General features: G+C 33.1%; 1 protein-coding gene across 1 annotated transcript; it reads right to left on the minus strand.

Annotated features, from left to right (window-relative positions):
• Positions 1 to 613: 613 nt before the first annotated feature.
• On the minus strand, positions 614 to 18,801 carry LOC148303519 (lysosomal acid glucosylceramidase-like). The gene is made up of 12 exons (XM_088269847.1): positions 18,750 to 18,801; positions 17,564 to 17,700; positions 16,844 to 16,940; positions 15,826 to 15,952; positions 12,564 to 12,720; positions 12,056 to 12,216; positions 11,585 to 11,708; positions 10,620 to 10,736; positions 8,260 to 8,404; positions 3,968 to 4,047; positions 2,480 to 2,757; positions 614 to 885 (listed from the first exon to the last, which is right to left on the minus strand). Exons 1-12 carry the CDS (start codon positions 18,799 to 18,801, stop codon positions 786 to 788), a joined length of 1,575 nt encoding a protein of 524 aa, XP_088125973.1. The 3' UTR covers positions 614 to 785.
• Between the last annotated feature and the right edge of the window lie 794 nt (positions 18,802 to 19,595).

Genomic DNA, 19,595 nt, shown 5'->3' on the forward strand with positions numbered 1-19,595 from the left:
GTATCATTATAAGGTATAAATAATTTAATATGTAACAATTATTTTCCATAAATATATATTTATATACAGAGGTAGTATGAGGTTGTATGCGAAAATGGCACTAAAAAATATATATTTATACATATCGTAGTCATAAAAGAGAAAGTAACCAAGTGCATTTTTTACAAAAACGTGATCATTGACTAGTCAATATCTTACTAGCTTAAAATTGCCCTGAAAAAGTCCCAAAGGATTTTAAACTTGGAAGTATATTATTTTCTAGCCAAGCAAAGGTCACTAAAATGGCCATCCTGAATACTTTATCTTTTGTTAGTTGGTCACATTTTCCTGTATGATATATATATATATATATATATATATATATATATATATATATATATATATATATATATATATATATATATATATATATATATATATATATACGGCCTCTTCCGTATCTTTCCAATAATTATCCAGAATTAATGCAATATGGATATTCAATTATAAACAGAATGGTGAATGTTACAAAATTGTTTGAAATGATCGCTTAAGCCAGCCAAATGCCAGGTCGTAAACCATGGGATGCTCAGATCTTTCATCTTCTTTCATAAAAAGGGGGGGGGGGAAATGATACATGTTTAATTTTCAATTGAAGAAACCTTCAAAAATAAAAACTTAGTTTAATCGCCATATAAAAAAGTCATCAAATCGTTTGGTAGTAAAGAGAAATATGAATTAATATAACTATCAATTTTCAAATCCCAATTCCTCAATGCTTAATTGATCTGGGTTTTTCTAACAGGTCACCAATAAATCAGGGAAAGAACGGATCTTGGGAGGACTTTCATTGTCATCTGCCCTCTATATTTTTCTTGTACCGTCAACTTCAACTCGGTGTTCGTCCTTAAAAAAAATCATAAACAATTAATTGAAATATCACAAGAAAAATCATGAATTTTCAATTGCCACTATGCCAAATGCCAGTTGACAACTCAACAAATAAGAAAAAGAATATGGATGTCTAGGTCTTACAGGACTCACATCCTGACATAGGAAAGGGAATTTTAACGGAGTGTGTGGAAGTTTTTTGGTGAGAGTATTTTAATTTTTTTGAATTAATATAAACCCTGATGATGACAAGGTTCTTGTTGAAACCAATAGGTTAAATTGTATTAATAAAAAAGTGCTTATAACAAAGTTATTCCATTTTAAAAAGTTTTTAAAATGTGCCACGAAGTACTGCGGAAAACATTCAAGAAATGTCTTTATTAAATGATTTCATCACTTCTGTTAAAAATTGGGTGCTGTATTCTACACGACAACTAAAAAGACAATGGTTATCAAAAGGTCAAATACTGACATCAGCTCCTAAGGGCGTTTGTCCACTACACGGGATTTCACCGTCCGGCAGTCCGGTTTTGAAAAATGAAAACGACCACGACAGTTTAGCGTGATCGAATTTACGCGCAACGTGTTCACGCACCGATTCGAAGAAAGATGGAGAAAAGCACAAGCCAATCCAAGCTAATCGTCGTTTTAAAACGTTAACTGACGTGCCGGACGGTAAAATTACACGGAATTCCAGTTGGTGGACAAGCGCCCTAAGACTGGTCTTACGGGAAAAAAGTGATTTTGTGTGTTTGATGGGATTCTATGGAATAAATCATTATGATGTCCTCACAGGCTATTGATGTTCAACTTTATTGTGAACAATTCGACCGTTTATCGGTTGAAATAAAAAGATTTTCTAATAGCGAATCGAAAAAAGCATATTTGCTACATAATAAGCCTCGCCCGCGTATAGCATAATAAAAAAAATATAATCTCGGATGTAATATTTTTAGACATTCATCATACTCTCTGAACCTTGTTCCTTCGGATTATTATTTTTTTGTTCAATGAAAGATTTCTAAGAAGGAAAAAATTACATTAACAATGATGATATGAAAACTGAATAATTCGAGTGAAAGCCCATAGACATCAGCAAATAGAGCCGCCAATAATTTTGCAATGTTACCGATATTAAAATAAGTCCATCGTTTCTGTGAAGTAATTCATTACCAACTTACGAAAACAACGGTGTGAATAGAGCCGATAATAATTTAGCAATGTTACTGATATTAAAATAAGTTCATCGTTTCTGTGACGTCATTCGTTACCAACTTTCGAAAACAACGTATTTACAAAGGCGAATTTTCCAAAAGAAAGAGATGGATGAAAATATTGATTATATTGGCTGTTATAAACACAAAACGAGACTAATACAATCCTTTATAGGTTGATTATGTTAAATTAGATATTCCTCCCGTCTGAAAATGATCCTTTGATGGTTGTTACACTGAATACAAATCAATTAAACCCTGAAGAGTGCAACAGGTTGTTGCCGAAACTAGTTGATCAAACAAAGTCTTTTTATTTCTCAAAATAATAAATCAATATGATCCACAAAGTTAATGCTTGCAACATTCAAAACAGAATACAAATCAAATTGTCTTACGGGTTGTAACAGATGACAGCGATTCCTTTATCTGGTCTTAAAAAGGCCAAGCAACTTAAAGACCCAAGTATGTTTCGCACTTTCACCCTTTTAGATCCTCTGGGTACAAACTTGGTCACATGTCCGAAGGCATAGAACAATGGCTGCTTCAAGAACTCGTCCTCATCTGGCATTGCTATAATAGGAGAGTCCACATACATCTTGAACCAAGTTGGTCCTCCGTGTCTGTTCAGCACCAAGTTCCAATCAATCCACCCCACGTACCAATGGTTTAGATTCTGAAACAAGAAACAAATATAGTTTATGTATTAATTTTAAATTATATATAGAATATAAAGCAAATATTTTACGAAATTAATATAAATGTTTAATTTTTCTTCTAGGAAGGTCTTCGTTTCAACAAAACAATCGGATCAATGAGACCTTTTGTGCGAACAACTGGCATTTTGAATTGGTTTCACGATATTTTTTTACAACCAGTGGGTCGTCTTTTTCTCTTTGTTTCTCCGCCTTTTCTCCACTATTGGATATCCTTCTTTTCATCTCACCAATAGATGTCTCTAGTGAAGTTTTAGTGATTCAAGAACAATGTTTCAAAATTGGTTCATATATATAGAGCTTCCATAGAATTTGAGTAGTGTGGTTGTCACCAATTCATTAACATCTAACATTCACCAATTCCACCCATTATTGACATAATGGGTAGAATTGGTGAATGTTACACGTGTGTAAAGTGATCGCTTAAACGAGCCTATGACGGTCGTCAGCCCTGCAAATAGCCAGACTTCCATATTCTTCTTCATCTTTGATGAGATGTCAAAAAATAATATGAAAATAACTCCTGTAATTGGAGATAATCCAGATTTTATGAACAAATATTTGGACACATTCAAAATGTTGTAAATAAATCATCTGGTCAAATTATAAGCTTAATAATAAAAATGAAAATGGTATTTTCTGGCGTTTCTTATGTGTGTGATTATAATCCAGGATTCGGACATCACATACTAATATAAGAGTTTCTGCTTAGTAAAAAGCTTCTTTACATCTCACCAATAGATGTCTGTAGTGAAGTTCTCGTGATTCAAGAACAAGGTTCTTAAATTGGTTCATATATATAGAATTTCCAAGAATTTGAGTAGTGTGGTTGTCAACAATGGGTAGAATTGGTGAATGTTAAACGTGTGTAAAGTGATCACTTAAACCGGCCTATGACGGTCGTCAGCCCCGTAAATGCCCAGACTTCCATATTCTTCTTCATATTTGATGAGATGTTAAAAAATTACTATTATATTAATACTTTCCATATCATTTATCGTTCACTTTGTGTAATACCACTTTGATACACTCATTCGTGTATGATTCGTGTTTTTTTAAAGTGGTATTACTCAAAATTAATGATTAATGATAAGGAGAGTATTATATTACCATAAAATAATGTTAACAATGCTTTTGATTTGCAAAAGTATTTTATTTTTTTTTACATACCTCAAAAATACCTTTTAGATATGATTCCGCTCGTTCCCAGTCACCCAGTGCAACTCTTTCTAATATTCCTATCGCAATACCTAAAAGATGATGAATAAATATCAGTGGATCTGCAGTTGGCCAACCATCACGGCGAAGAGCTAAGCAAACTGCTCTGTGAGACTTTGAAGACAGTTAGATTACATTATTTTTTGCATGAAGAATATCACCTCTCCTTGTAAAAAATGCACCTTCTCTAATAACTTTTAAGAAACGTCTGAGACATATCTATCTATCATTAGAATCCTAACTGTCCATCAAACCTCCTCCCTTTGTATTTCCCTTTACCTCCTTCCCTAAACTCCCTTTTTCCTTTGCCTTCCTTAGTATCATCAATTTGTAATTTATGTTTTTTTTTTAAATTTAATAATTTTTTTACAAAAATGTTAATAAAATTAGTATATAACCACTCACCGAGATTTTTACGTCTACCGGTTTCGAGACGTACCCGTCTCTTCGTCAGGACAATCACTAACACAGCATGCAAACAATACTAACCTTCACCACCATAGCACCATTTACACACTCAAAACTACAAAAAATTTGTGTAGTTTTGAGTGTTTAAATGGTGCTATGGTGGTGAAGGTTAGCATTGTTTGCATGCTGTGTTAGTGATTATCCTGACGAAGAGACGGGTGCGTCTCGAAACCGGTAGACGTAAAAATCTCGGTGAGTGGTTATATACTAATTTTATCAACATTTTTGTAAAAAATAAATAAGTAAAAATGACTAACCACAAAGTAAATGCTTTAAATATGAATAATATTGAAAATATTTTTTTTAATGTTCATGTACTATCTACCTTCTGATTGCAAAAAGTTATATATGGTCTCAAACGTTTTGACCAATATCACCAGTCTATTTTTGATTGGTTGAAAGATATTGCTTTTTAGCAATAAGCCCGTCAATGTACTCATTTGTTTTGTGTACATGAAGTTTAAATAAATAAATAAAACATGGAAGTCTTGTTATTTACAGGGTTTACGACCCTATGACGGTTTAAGTGATCACTTAAAGGTTTCACAAACATTCGTTTGAAAATGCCATAACTAGGCTAAACAATTGTCACTCATTAATTTTTAATGTGTTTTTGTTAATAAATTACTTTTTTTTGATATCTCATCAAAGATGAAGAAGAATATGGAAGTCTGGGCATTTACGGGGCTTACGACCGTCATAGGCTGGTTTAAGTGATCACTTTACACACGTGTAACATTCACCAATTCTACCCATTATTGACAACCACACTACTCAAATTCTTGGAAGTTCTATATATATGAACCAATTTAGAAACCTTGTTCATGAATCACTAGAACTTCACTAGAGACATCTATTGGTGAGATGTAAAGAAGCTTTTTATTATTTGATTTTAAAAATTAATATATAAATTAAAATGGAGTTCTACAAATTAAACGCCAAACCAATCAATAAAGTAATAGATTTTATTTATAATTTATAATAACACTTTAAATATTAATACCATTTATTAGTGGTTGTTCATTTTTCCTTTTTTTACGAAAATGTTAGAAATCTTAGTATATAACCACTCAACGACATTTTAGTATACCGATTTTGAGATGTACCTATCACTTCATACTGGCATTTCACAACAAAATGAAAAATATGTCACCTTGTTGTGTAATCCTTAATCCGTATTGGTCCTCAAGTCGACTAAAAACATGTGATTAACATTTCGTCTAGTAATAACTGCAAATTTGTCCTTGGGTCAACCAAAAACGCATGTGATTAACATTTTTTAAAGTTATAAGTTCATATTTATCCTCGGGTCAACAAAAACATGTGAATAACATTTCGTCTTGTAATAAGTGCATATTTGTCCTTGGGTCGACCAAAAACGCATGTGTTTAACATTTTTTTAGTTGTACGTGTATTTTTGTCCCCAGGTTGACCAAAAACGCGTGAGATTAACACTTTGTATAGTTGTACGTGCATATTTGTCCTCGGGTCGACCAAAAACGCATGTGATTAATATTTTATAAAGTTATAAGTCCATATTTGTCCTCGAGTTGACCAAGAACGCATGTGATTAACATTTTGCGTAGTTATAAGTGCATTTTTATCCTCGGGTCAACCAAAAACGCATGTGATTAACATTTTATGTAGTTATAAGTGCATATTTGTCCTCGAATTGACTAAGAGCGCATGTGATTAACATTTTGTTTAGTTATAAGTGCATATCTGTCCTCGGGTCGATCAAAAACGCATGTGAGTAATATTTGTGTAGTCGTAAGTGCATGTTGGTCGACCAAAAACGCATTTGATTAATGTTTAGTGTAATTTTAAGTGTGTGAATAGCGCTGTGGTAGTGACGCGTAGTGACGTGTAGTGCTGTTTGCATGCTGGTGTAGTGATTGTCCTGACGAAGAGACGGGTACGTCTGAAACCGGTAAACTAAAATCTCGGTGAGTAGTGCACTAATATTAGTTACTAATATTTTTTGTAAAAAAAAATAATAAAATGCATTTATTCAAAATATACATAATTTACACTTTTAAATTTAATATATCTAAGTTACTTTTTCTTTTTAACTTATAACTCGTATGGTACATACTTATTAGTTTTTTTTTTCATTTTTATCTTTTTGATTTTCTTTGTTAAAATCAAAAATACAAAAATGAATTTCCGTCCGCCTCCGTAGTGAAATGGTCAGCACGCTCGGCTACCGTTCTGGAGGTCCCGGGTTCGATTCCCAAGGGGGGTAAAATAAATATTAGTGATTTTTTCACTGTCATATTTATTCAATATTACCCTGGACTGGCACCTGAAGCGGAGGGCTGATCACCTTTCCTTCGTGTGTAAACGATCAAGATAACACTGCGTTTATATGACGCAGTGCCCTATGCACCATTGGGGTGCGGATAAGGGTTTTATTATTTATTATTATTGTTAAAATTAAATATTTGTCATTTATATTGCACTTAAAATCAATATATATTATTGATGTCTATTTTATTTCCAGTACCCTTTATTATGACCTAAATGTAATGTGTACCTTACACACACGCCATGCCTTTATGGGATCTTTTTTTGTGATATTTATATAATTTAATTTTTTGTACTTTTGTAATTATATTGTAAAATGCAAAAATATATATAAAGAAAGAAAAAAACGCAGGTATAAAATAATAATATGGCGAGCGTCTTACGTTATCTTGTTCTAAAATTGTTACTCGTGACTTACTGAAACAAAGCATCCTCCGTATTTATACAAAAGAAGGTCTGAACATTAAATTAAGGGTTTTTTTTTTTAAATTTTTTTTGGGAAAATTATATTTTTAAAATTATAATCCAGGATTCGGACCTTACATACTCATAAAAGAGTTTCTGTTCAATAAAAAGCTTCTTTTCATCTCACCAATAGATGTCTCTAGTGAAGTTCTCGTGATTCAATAATGATTTTCCAAAATTGGTTCATATATTTAGAACTTCCAAGAATTTGAGTAGTGTGGTTGTCAATAATGGGTAGAATTGGTGAATGTTACACGTGTGTAAATTGATCACTTAAACCAGCCTATGATGGTCGTCAACCCCGTAAATGCCTAGACTTCCATATTCTTCTTCATCTTTGATGAGATGTCAAAAAAAATAATATGAAAATAACTCCTGTAATTGGAGATAATCCAGATTTTGTGAACAAGTATTTGGACACACTCAAAATGTTGTAAATTAAGGGTGTACAAATATATCGTAGTCATACAGGAGAAAGTGACCAAGTGCATTTTTTGCAAAAACGTGATTATTGACAATTTGATATCTTACTAGCTTAATATCACCCCGAAAAAATATCCTAAGCGATTTTAAACTTGGAAGTGTAATATATTGACTTGTTGTCCGCCTCCATGGTGTAATGGTCAGCGTGTTAAGCTACCGTGCTGGAGGTACCGGGTTCGATTCCCAGGGGGGTGAAAATAAATATTAGTGATCTTACACTGAAATATTTATTTAATTTTACCCTGGACTGGTTCCTGAAGTGCAAGAGTGATCACCTTGCCTTCGTGTAAGTAATGATCAAGATAACACTGCTTCAATTCGATGCAGTGCCCTATGCACCATTGGGTGCGGATAAGGGTTATAAGTAAGTAATGTTAAAAATGACTAACTGCATTGATGTTTATTTGCTTGCCAAGCAAAAGTGACTTAAATGACCCTCTTGAACATTTTACGTATTGTTAGTTGGTCACTTTCTCCTGTACGACTGCGATATGGTAAAAAAAAATATTAAGATAGTCTACCTTCACAGGCTTCCGTTCCAATAAGATACTGTTTAGGGAATAGTCTTTGGGTGACATCGAGAACATAAGGACTTGCCAACTTGTCATAGTACCAATGTACTCCAATACCATCTATGTACTTCATGGCATCTTTATTAAGGGCCATCTGTGGAGAAAAATCACATGCATTATAGGTGTGTCAACTTGGGGCAGAGCATCTATCATTTTTATACGAAAGAAGATGGGATCATTCCAAGGGAGCCATTTAAAAGTTACTTTGTTTCAAAATCACTATAAATGTTTTTTATTTATTGTTTCGGCATTAACTTTGTGGTAAGACATGTAACAATGGTTAATTTATGATTAATTTAGGTTTTTTTGGATTTCTAAATTTTAAAAACCTAAATTCTAATAATAATTTATTAAATAATATATTGTTTCAAAATTCTTCACCGTTGGTTTCCATTTTTCCTTTGTTTTCAAACTCCGCCCCTTGACTAACCCTTTCCCTTTACTTTCCCCTCTCCTTATTTATAGAACAATTTTATATTTTAGTTATTATACAGACCTGAATGATGGAAGTTTAACTTCTGAAACATGTAGTCTATAATAAAACTCAAGTGGTGAAAAACAAGTGTTTTCTTTAATCATTATAAATGTTTTTTTTAACTTAATTATAATATCTACCGGTTTCGAAGCTAACCGCTTCTTTATCAAGACTGATTAATACTAAAACACTATCAACTAAACAATAATCAAAATATTTTGAGGGTTAGGGAAAGAAGCTTAGGTAGATTTCAAGTGGCTTTATTTTTTTTGTTTTGATTGGCAGTCACAGTCGAAAGGGATCCAGGATGATTAGTGATTGGAAACATTTATGTATTAATTTTAAATCAAACACAGATTTTTTTAATCTACTAATTTGTATTTTATTAACAAAAACACATAAAAAATTATATTGTGACAATTGTTTCGCCTTGTTAGGGCATTATCAAACGAATGTCAAAAAATCTGTGTTTGATTTAAAATTAATACATAAATTAAAATGGAGTTCTACAAATTAAACGCCAAATCAATATAAAAATAGATTAGAAACATATTTAATAATGGACTTTAAGCAAAATCATTTACTTGTGTATTTATGAGCTGTAAATTATTATTCACTGCCTTTTTAATTTACAATATTTCTAAGTAATCTAATTTAAGTGCTGTATTGCATGTGTGTAATATATTTAGACCTTTATTTTTTATCAAAAATATTTTGAATTTTTTTTAGTAGATGGTGTTTTAGTATTAATCAGTCTTGGTAAAGAAGCGGTCAACTTCGAAACCGGTAGACATTATAATTATAAGTTATAATAAAATATTTATAGTGATTTAAAAAAAAAAAATATTTGTAAAATGGTAAATCACAAAATTAGTGCTTCAAATATAAATTATATCCTTATAAATTTACTAATAAAAGCCCTCCGGGCATTTATGCGAGATGAAATAAAATAAATTTTTATTAAAAAAAGATTTTTTTTACTTGTGTATTTATTAGTTGTAAATTATTATTAATTGCTTTTTTAATTTCTAATATTTTTAAGTAATCCAATTTAATTTTATTTATTTTTTTACAAAAATGTTAATAATATTAGTATATAACCACTCACCGAGATTTTTATGCCTACCGGTTTCGAGACATACCCGTCTCTTCGTCAGGACAATCACTATTACAGCATGCAAACTATACCACCCTTCACCACCATAACACCATTTACACACTTAAAACTACACAAAATGTTTAAAGCATGGCTCACTCCTTTCGAGAATGTCATAAATCAAAAATCATCAATTTTCAGTTGCGCATGTTTTTAGAATGCCCAGAATATGTACTATATCCCAGCAAAATAGGCAATTTTTTATCTTTATATTTACCCGCTACAGGGCAGAAAGTGTTGTTTTTGAATTTTAAAGAAAAGGTATTGTTTAATTATTTTTTTTTAAATTTACATAGTATTTTACAAATTGTGAAAAAACCTAAAAAGATCTGTTGCACAGTAAAAAGTTCAGTAAGTGGCTTTATGTTTTTTTTAATACATTGTATTATATTTTTAAACTTTAAAAACATTCTGCTGAAAAATCAAGTTTTTTGATTTATGACGTTCTTGAAAGGAGTGAGCGACATGCGATTTTTGGTCGACCCGAAGACCAACATGCACTACCGACATGTGTTACGAGCCGAGGTTGAACATGCACTATTTAATTATTAATAATATTGAGAATAATCTAATTAAAGTCTTCTATCGCATGTGTGTAATATATTAAGACCTTTATTTTTATCAAATTTTATTTGTAGTTTCTATTTTATTTTTATTACTTGAGCTTTTTATATTTACCAATTGCATCGTCCAAGGAAGACTGATTCTCTGATCGTCCATAGCCACTATGTGGACGTTTGAAAATTCTGGGTTGTTCTTGATGGTAGGGCCTAAATTTTCAGCTACCCATTTGCCCTGCAACGTTTAAAAACAACAACCTCATTTTACATTCGATTTTATCCATTTTAGTCTGGTATTCCAAGGGCTGATCACCTTTAATCATGCAAGTAACAATCAAGATAACACTGTGTCAATGCGAAACAGTGCCCTATGCACCTTTGGTGCGAATACGGATAAGAAGAAGAGGAAATAAAATAACCTTTACCAGCATCATCCGTCTTATTTTGGTTGGTTGGAAGATATTGCTGCTTAGTAATAAGTTCGCAAATATTCTCGTACATTTATTCCATAAAAGTTTTATAAATAAACGAATCACTCAATCTTTTCAACACCATCATATATCAAAAATCATCAATTTTCAGTTGTGTGTTTTTGGAATGCCCAGAAAATGTACTATATCCCAGCAAAAGCGGCATATTTTTAACTTAATATTTACCCGCTACAGGGCAGAAAGTGTTGTTTTTGCATTTTAAAGAAAATGTATTTACAACATTTTGAGTGTGTCCAAATACTTGTTCACAAAATCTGGATTGTCTCCAATTACAGGAGTTATTTTCATATTATTTTTTGACATCTCATCAAAGATGAAGAAGAATATGGAAGTCTGGAATGATGAAGATGAGGAAGAAAATGTATTGTTTAATTTTTTTTTAAATATATTAAATATTTTTAAATGGAGAAAAAACATTCAGGTTTTACCCTAAAAAGATCTTTTGCACGGTAAAAAAGTTCAATAAGAGGCTTGATATTTATTATATCTTTAAACTTTAAACACCATCTCCTGAAAAATCAAGTTTTTTTTATTTATGACGTTGTCGAAAGGAGTGAGCAAAATGTTAAAATGTTAAAATAAAGATACCAACATGTGATACAGGCAGCCATCCTAGAGCATTGAATAATACTACGGGGATTATTCCAACCATAGGCTCATTTCCGGTAGTGAGACCCCATATATTTACACCATGCTTTTTGTATTCTTTTAAAAACCTGAAAATAAGGTCGATTGATTAATTATATCATAATATTTTTTTGACATCTCATCAAAAGCTGAAGAAGAATATGGATGTCTGGGCATTTACGGGGCTGACGACCGTCATAGGCTGGTTTAAGTGATCACTATACACATAGTACCATTCACTAATTCTGCCCATTATTGACAACCACACTACTCAAATTCTTGGAAGTTCTATATATATTGGATGCATGAAGAGGTGAAGAATGTTTGCGAAGACAGAGTGGTGTGGCGTTCGATTCACTCTGCCTACCCCTGCGGGTAAGCGGCGTGATGGTAAGTTAGTTAGTTGAATAACTTTCTTAACAAAAAAATCCTTTACTTCAAATGGTAGTCAGCATAAGTTTGCCAATATTGGTGTAATAGCGCTCCAGTGTTGTTGATTTCTTTGCTGGTTTTCATCCAAGCCGGGGGAGACCACACTGACCCCATAACTTGGAGCTCATCGGTAGCCAGCTCTTGGGCTCTTTTTATGAGTGGTATCTGAAAAATAGCACTCAAAACGTGAGGTTAAAAAAAATCTTATTTGTTACTTTATTATTTGTGTTTTAGCCTTGTTAACCTTAATCCCATATCTCAAAATGAGAAATAGAAATTACTCATCGGGCATATTATGTATATATGACTTATGTATGTAATATGTTTTGAAAAATAAATAAATATCACCATTCGAACATCTATCAACCATCATTCGAGATTACATTCCGACTGCATTCAGTCTACTTTCATCTTTCTTTTACCAAATTTGTGCTTCCATTCCATACATTACGGTTTGTACTATAGTGTACTGCTAGTTAGCTTTTGTGCGAATGTTGTTTTATATTCATTACCTTGTATTTGAAATCTTCCATTTGTAGGGAGAAGTTTGTAAGCTTCACGTCATCAGCCGGTTCCATATTGTAAGCGTATATCCGCGTAGAGAAATCTGTACCGCCTATGGGTACCCTGCCCATATTGTACTCTATACCTTTGTCACTGAAGTATGACCTGGAAAATTTAGCAGCAACATTTAACAAATAACACTGGCCAACAATTTGCAACCGTTATTTTGTAACTTGCATGAAAATACCTGATGTTTATGCACTTTGCATAGCTGAATTCAGAAATAAAAGCAAAAACAATATATTTTGATGATTTTTTAGTTATGGATATTTTTAATTCTGATATTGACTAAAGTTTATCTTATTTTATTAAAATTAAACACTTGAATATACCACTTTAATAAGCTAAGCAAAAACCAAATAAGGATCCTAACCAGGACCTTGACAGGACACTGCAGACTGAGGAAACACATGACAAAAATCTCACTTCATGACTCCCCAGTATGCAGATTTTGTATGGAGGATAGCGAAACGCCAATCCACATTCTTTACTCGCTCACAAACGAAGTCACATCCTTGGAGGACCTCTACTGGACTTCGAGAAGGGGAAGCTCCTACCACCAAGACAGGTCGTGAGTTAGATGACTCATCTAGGTCTTGGCAGTGAGCTGTAAAACACAGGAAAGTCACAATAGACCTGACATGGTCGCGGTGACATAAGGGATGCAAGATCCATTGACCCCCAAGGAAAAAAAAAACACTTTAATGAGTTTTATTTTTATTTACGACTAGTTTCGAAAACGACAGATGTTTTCATCTGTCATAGTTTTAATTTGTACCAGAAGATGAAAACATCTGTCGTTTTCGAAACTAGTCGTACATAAAAATAAAACTCGATGAAGTGGTATATTCAAGTGTTTAATTTTAATAAAATAATCATGTCATTCCACAAAGTTAATGCCGAGTCAATAAATAATATAAAGTTTATCTTATTATTTTTGTAAAAATATATAAACATATAATGCTATCGTATTCAATATTAATAAGTTAATATATTTCCACTGTTGCTCCAATTATCAATACTTTTTTTGAATCCCTTAGACCTTAGACTAAAGCACGTCTAGATACCAACCACTATTACGGTTTCAACGTATGGGGTCCATACAAACAATAATATGAATGTAATTTATTATTAGATTAAAACCAATATTTTTAGCTTTTCCACTTTTTTATTTGACCAGCGACCGGGTTTCGTCGTTACCGACATCATCACACTGGTCTTTACCGACATCATCAGACTGTCGTCGTTACCGACATCATCAGACCAGTCTGATGATGTCGGTAACGACGAAACCCGGTCGCTGGTCAAATAAAAAAGTGGAAAAGCTAAAAATATTGGTTTTAATCTAATAATAAATTAAAAATGCAATTCCATCACGAAGTGTCAGTGGATAATATAAATCTATTAATATGAATGTAATATCAAAACTTGACGTGATACAAGTCTCCATAAAGACTTTGAATGACAAATAGAACCAGCAATAATTTAGCAAGGTTACCAATATTAAAATAAGTCCATCGTTTTTGTGACGTCATTCATTACCAACTTACAAAAACAAAATATTATACAAAAGAAGATGATGAATGAAAATATTGATTATATCGGCTGTTATAAACACAAAACGAGTCTGATACAATCCTTTATAGGATGAGTATGTTAAATTAGATATTCCTCCTGTCTGACAATGATCCATCAGACAATTCCACATTTATTTAAAATATTGATTATATCGGCTGTTATAAACACAAAACGAGTCTGATACAATCCTTTATAGGATGAGTATGTTAAATTAGATATTCCTCCTGTCTGACAATGATCCATCAGACAATTCCACATTTATTTAAAATATTGATTATATCGGCTGTTATAAACACAAAACGAGTCTGATACAATCCTTTATAGGATGAGTATGTTTTTTTAATTATTTTTTATTTATTTTTTTTTTTTTTTATTTATTTGTACACATTTATTTAAATCACAATTTTTACATGTGTAGAACTTTTTTTTTCAGAGACCTACCAAGCCACTTTGTGTGTCTTTTCGGTGGAGTTCTTTTTTTATAGATTTTTTATTGTTTTTAACGATTTTAACCTAATATACACACAAAAAAAGAGAAAAAAATTAAAAATATAAACATTTTACAATTTTCATAAAATTAACTCTTGATCATTTACCCATTTCTTTATTTTGCCTTTGTTCCATATTTTATTTTGACCTCTAACATCCGTCGGCAACAAATTAAAAATGTTCGGAACGATATATTGCAGTGTTCGACTCCCATATTTATTGTTAATTCTTGTCAAATTAGATATTCCTCCCGTCTGACAATGATCCATTAGACCAGTGATTCCCAAAGTGGTCTATATCGACCCCTAGGGGTCTATGACAACTTGCAAGGTGTCTATGTTTTAATTTGAATTTAATAAATACATGTATAAAACCTAACATGTATGGTTTTCAATTTTAACTACACTTCACTACCGTTATAAATTCAAATATTATAAGTGAGTAGCACTACATATACCGGCTGTCAAATAAACATTTGAAGTTTTTTTTTAAAGTGACTGAAATCTAGCTACGGCTTATGAGACACCGCTTATCATGACCCTACTCAGACTTCAACTTTTTAAGTTTTATGGCCTATGCTTACACGTGAGTGGATATACTCTTTATGTTTAATATAATATAATAAAACCCTTATCCGCACCCCAATGGTGCATAGGGTACTGCGTCATATAAACGCAGTGTTATCTTGATCATTAACACATGAAGGAAAGGTGATCAGCCCTCCGCTTCAGGTACCAGTCCAGGGTAATATAGAATAAATATGACAGTGAAAAAAATCACTTTTTATTTTACCCCCCTTGGGAATCGAACCCGGAACCTCCAGAACGGTAGCCAAGCGTGCTGACCATTACACTACGGAGGCGGACAGAAAATGATTATGTTTAAAAGAGATTATGTTTAAAGTTACTATAATTTCATGTAATTTGTGAGTGAAAATCTAGGCAAAAACACTCGCTGTTAATGAATTTGCTAAATATCAATATCAGGTAAGGCGGAGGTCTAATCGAAATCGAAAAACATGGCAAGGGGTTTTCGAGACAAAAAAGTTTGGGAACCTCTGCCTTAGACAGTTCCACATTTATTTTATAATTATTTGAATATTAAGAGAGAAAAATCTTTCAGGAAGGTGAATAAAAAAATAACCTTAAAATATTTTCCTGAGCACCTTCACTCAGCATCTTGACATTAATACCTGATGCATCTGTGAAGGATCCACCGAATCCTCTCATGGTCTGATAGACTCTAGCCCGACTGATTTCGATAACAGAATCTGAAAAGAATTGTATTATTTACTATTTTTATATTCTTCAATCAAAACCATCCAAGATCGCCTGAGAACAGCCACAAATTCAAATAGGGTTATTTTTACATTCTTAACATCTCAACATATATGAAAAAGAATATGGGTCTGTCTGGGTATTTACAGGGCTTATGACCTGTCATAAGTTAGTTAAGTGGTCACTTTTCACACAAGCGAAATTCTACCCATGATTCACAACCATGAGAGCGCTTGTCTACTACCCGGAATTTTACCGTCCAACAGTCCGACGGTTTTAAAAAACGAAAGCGACTACAATGGTTAATTTAGGCGCAACGTGTTCACGCACCGATCAAGAGCTCCGATCCGAAGAAAGATGAACAAAGCACAAGTCGATCCAAGCCAATCATCGTTTTAAAACGTTAACTGACGTGCCGGACGATAAAATTCCGTGTAATTCCGTGTAGTGGACAAACGCCCTGATAGTTATCTTATGGCGGCCTTAAAATATGGGTGATTAATATTATCCCTGTATCAGAAGGTGGGTGGATGAGAAAAGTGCCTTAGAGGGCGAATGAATATAAAAAATAAGAATATCCAATTATTCTTTTGACATTTCATCAAAGATGAAGAAGAATATGGAAGTCTGGGCATGTACGGGGCTGACGACCGTCATAGGCTGGTTTAAGTGATCACTTTACACACGTGTAACATTCACCAATTCTACGCATTATTGACAACCACACTACTCAAATTCTTGGAAGTTCTATATATATGAACTAATTTTGAAACATTGTTCTTGAATCACTAGAACTTCACTAGAGACATCTATTGGTGAGATGAAAAGAAGAATATCCAATAGTGGAGATAAGGCGGAGAAAGAAAGCGAATAAGTCGACTCACCGGTTGTAAAAAAATGATCGTGAAACCAATTCAAAATGCCAGTTGTTCGCACAAAAGGTTTAATTGATCCTATTGTTTTGTTGAAACGAAGACCTTCCTAGAAGAAAAATTAAATATTTTTATTAATTTCATAAAATATTTGCTTCTGAAAACGCTGCCCCAAGTATTTTGTAATCCAGTGCCCGCTTGGTAATTCAAAGCTAACTGGTGTTCAAGGGCTAAATCACACATCCGTCTTAAAAACCATTAAATCCTCAGTGTTCTGGACGACTTCTTCAGCCCAGTTGGTGGCTATGCTGAAAGCTGTTATGGCTTTAGAGGGAGAAATTTTTAAAACTATGATCACGTAGACAGAATGTAAGAAGTACTAAAATCGTTAAGAACGTAGTTTCCTGGAGACAGTGGAACCACTCGGGATACCTCATCACAGTAGGTGGCGTTACAGACACAGACAATGTAAGAACATATAAAGATTATCTTACCTCACTAGAAACGTAAAGAACGTAGTTTCCTGGAGACAGTGGAACCACTCGGGATACCTCATCACAGTAGGTGGCGTTACAGACACAGACAATGGAAGAACACATAAAGATTATCTTACCTCACTAGAACCGTAAAGAACGTAGTTTCCTGGAGACAGTGGAACCACTCGGGATACCTCATCACAGTAGGTGGCGTTACAGACACAGACAATGGAAGAACACATAAAGATTATCTTACCTCACTAGAAACGTAAAGAACGTAGTTTCCTGGAGACAGTGGAACCACTCGGGATACCTCATCACAGTAGGTGGCGTTACAGACACAGACAATGGAAGTATGATTGTACCTTCTTGGTATGCATGGTTTATCTAGGGCTTAATTTCAAAAGGATTAATTCATTACAAAGTAACATCTTATATAAGTTACAATATTCAAAGAGCTTAAAATCTAGAATTCCTCAAATCAATGGTTAATTCTAAATCCGCTTTGTATAAGAAGAAGCTGAGGCTTATATCTTGGCAGTAAAGAGAGACCAACTATGGAGTAAGCTAGCTCTATTCATAGGATAATTTTAGAGATGGGGCCTCTTTTTACTATATCTAACCAGAAGGATCATGGATAAGACAGACTACTTAGACAACAGCCAACTGCAGTCTGTGTTCTTCATCTTGCTCAGAAGCTAACCTCATGGGAGCAAAGAAGCAAACTATTGAGCGAGCTAGCTCTATTCTTATTATGATTTGAAGAAATTAGGTCTCCTATTTATGAGTTTTGATTAGGAGATCATGAATAAGGCAGACTGCAACAAGCTGCATCCAGCCAAGTTCTTTGTCTTGCTCAGAGACTTACCTCATGGGAGCCAAGAGGACAACTATTGAGTGAACTAGCTCTAATAATTTGAAAAGATGGTAATCTTATTTACTAGATATGATGAGAACAATTACGGAGAAGGTGGACTACTATAAGCTACATCCAACCAACTGCAGTATGTGTCCTCTATCTTGCGCAGAGACTGTTTATGTAGGTTTAACTCTTGCCGGTCCCCCAAAATTAAAAAAAAATCTAGGCAGACAGTAACATTCCAATTGGAAAATCATTATTTTGTCCTCTGCTCCACATACTGCTGTAATAGATACGAGTGACAAAAATGTAAGCTTGGAATTGAAATAAATAATGCTAATGGTGAAAAAAATGTCGAATAACATCCGACATGGAACCTAAGAGGAAAAAATCAATTTCGAATGAGACTCGACATTGGACCAGTAAGCGTTAAGTGGTGTCGTCTTCTGAAGTTTGTGCCTTCGCACATGCCTTCCTTAATCGAAAAAAGCAGGCCTCGGGTATCTTATATTATGGCCTATCCATTTGGCTAGCTTTTGTGTTTATTAAGTAAGCATCTAGACTCCTAAGCTCTGCTTTATACCTCGTTGTTCCCTATATGCTACGACCATTGAATCTTGAACACAGCACAGCATCTCAAACGCTTATTTTCTGTTGTGTACTCTCAAGAAGTAAAAATCAACCTTTTCCAGTACTATTTATTCTCTCAATGATTTTTTTATTTAGTCAAATAATTTATGAACATACCTCTGATATTGATGACAAAAGTTGTTAAGATTATGTGAAAGAACACATAGGACAATTTCGACATTATATGTTTCAATCTGCAAAAATTCAACTGAAAATTAAAAAAAAAAAACACAACTATGATTACTTCGTAACACTTAAATATAATATGTAAAATATAAGCCAAGGAAGGTCGATTACTATATGACACGATCAATTATATCTAGTGTAAGTTTTCAAACAATCGCTCACTACTTTCAACAACGTCAAATATCAAAAAACTTGAATTTTCAGGAGATCGTTTTTAAAGTTAAAAAATATAATAAAATGTATTAAAAATAAATATCAAGCCACTTATTGAACTTTTTACTGTGTAACAGATTTTTTCTAGGTAAAACCTGAATATTTTTTCTCCATTTGAAAATTATTTAGTTTATTTAAAAAAATAATTAAACGATACCTTTTCTTAAAAATCCAAAAACAACACTTTCTGCCCTGTAGCGGGTAAATATTAAGTTTAAAATATGCCGCTTTTGCTGGGATAAAGTACATTATCTGGGCATTCCGAAAACATGCACAACTGAAAATTGTCGATTTTTGATATATGACGTTGTTGAAAAGAGTGAGCGATATGTGATAAAGGTGACGCATTGCTATGAGTCCTCTCTGGCTACCCTAGACGACATTTTTCTTTGGTTGCGTA

This window comes from Brachycentrus maculatus, unplaced genomic scaffold, assembly GCF_059751285.1.
Source record: "Brachycentrus maculatus isolate JH-2025_06_01 unplaced genomic scaffold, ASM5975128v1 h1tg000365l, whole genome shotgun sequence".
NCBI lineage: Eukaryota > Metazoa > Arthropoda > Insecta > Trichoptera > Brachycentridae > Brachycentrus > Brachycentrus maculatus.

Coding starts and splice junctions, on each gene's coding strand:
- LOC148303519 (XM_088269847.1), bottom strand. CDS start 18,801: ATGCTGTGCTGTGTTCAAGATTCAATGGTCGTAGCATATAGGGAACAA. Junction 10,737..11,584: donor GATGGCTGCCTGTATCACAT/GTTGGTATCTTT, acceptor TAAACGTTGCAG/GGCAAATGGGTAGCTGAAAA. Junction 4,048..8,259: donor TGGAACGGAAGCCTGTGAAG/GTAGACTATCTT, acceptor ATCATCTTTTAG/GTATTGCGATAGGAATATTA.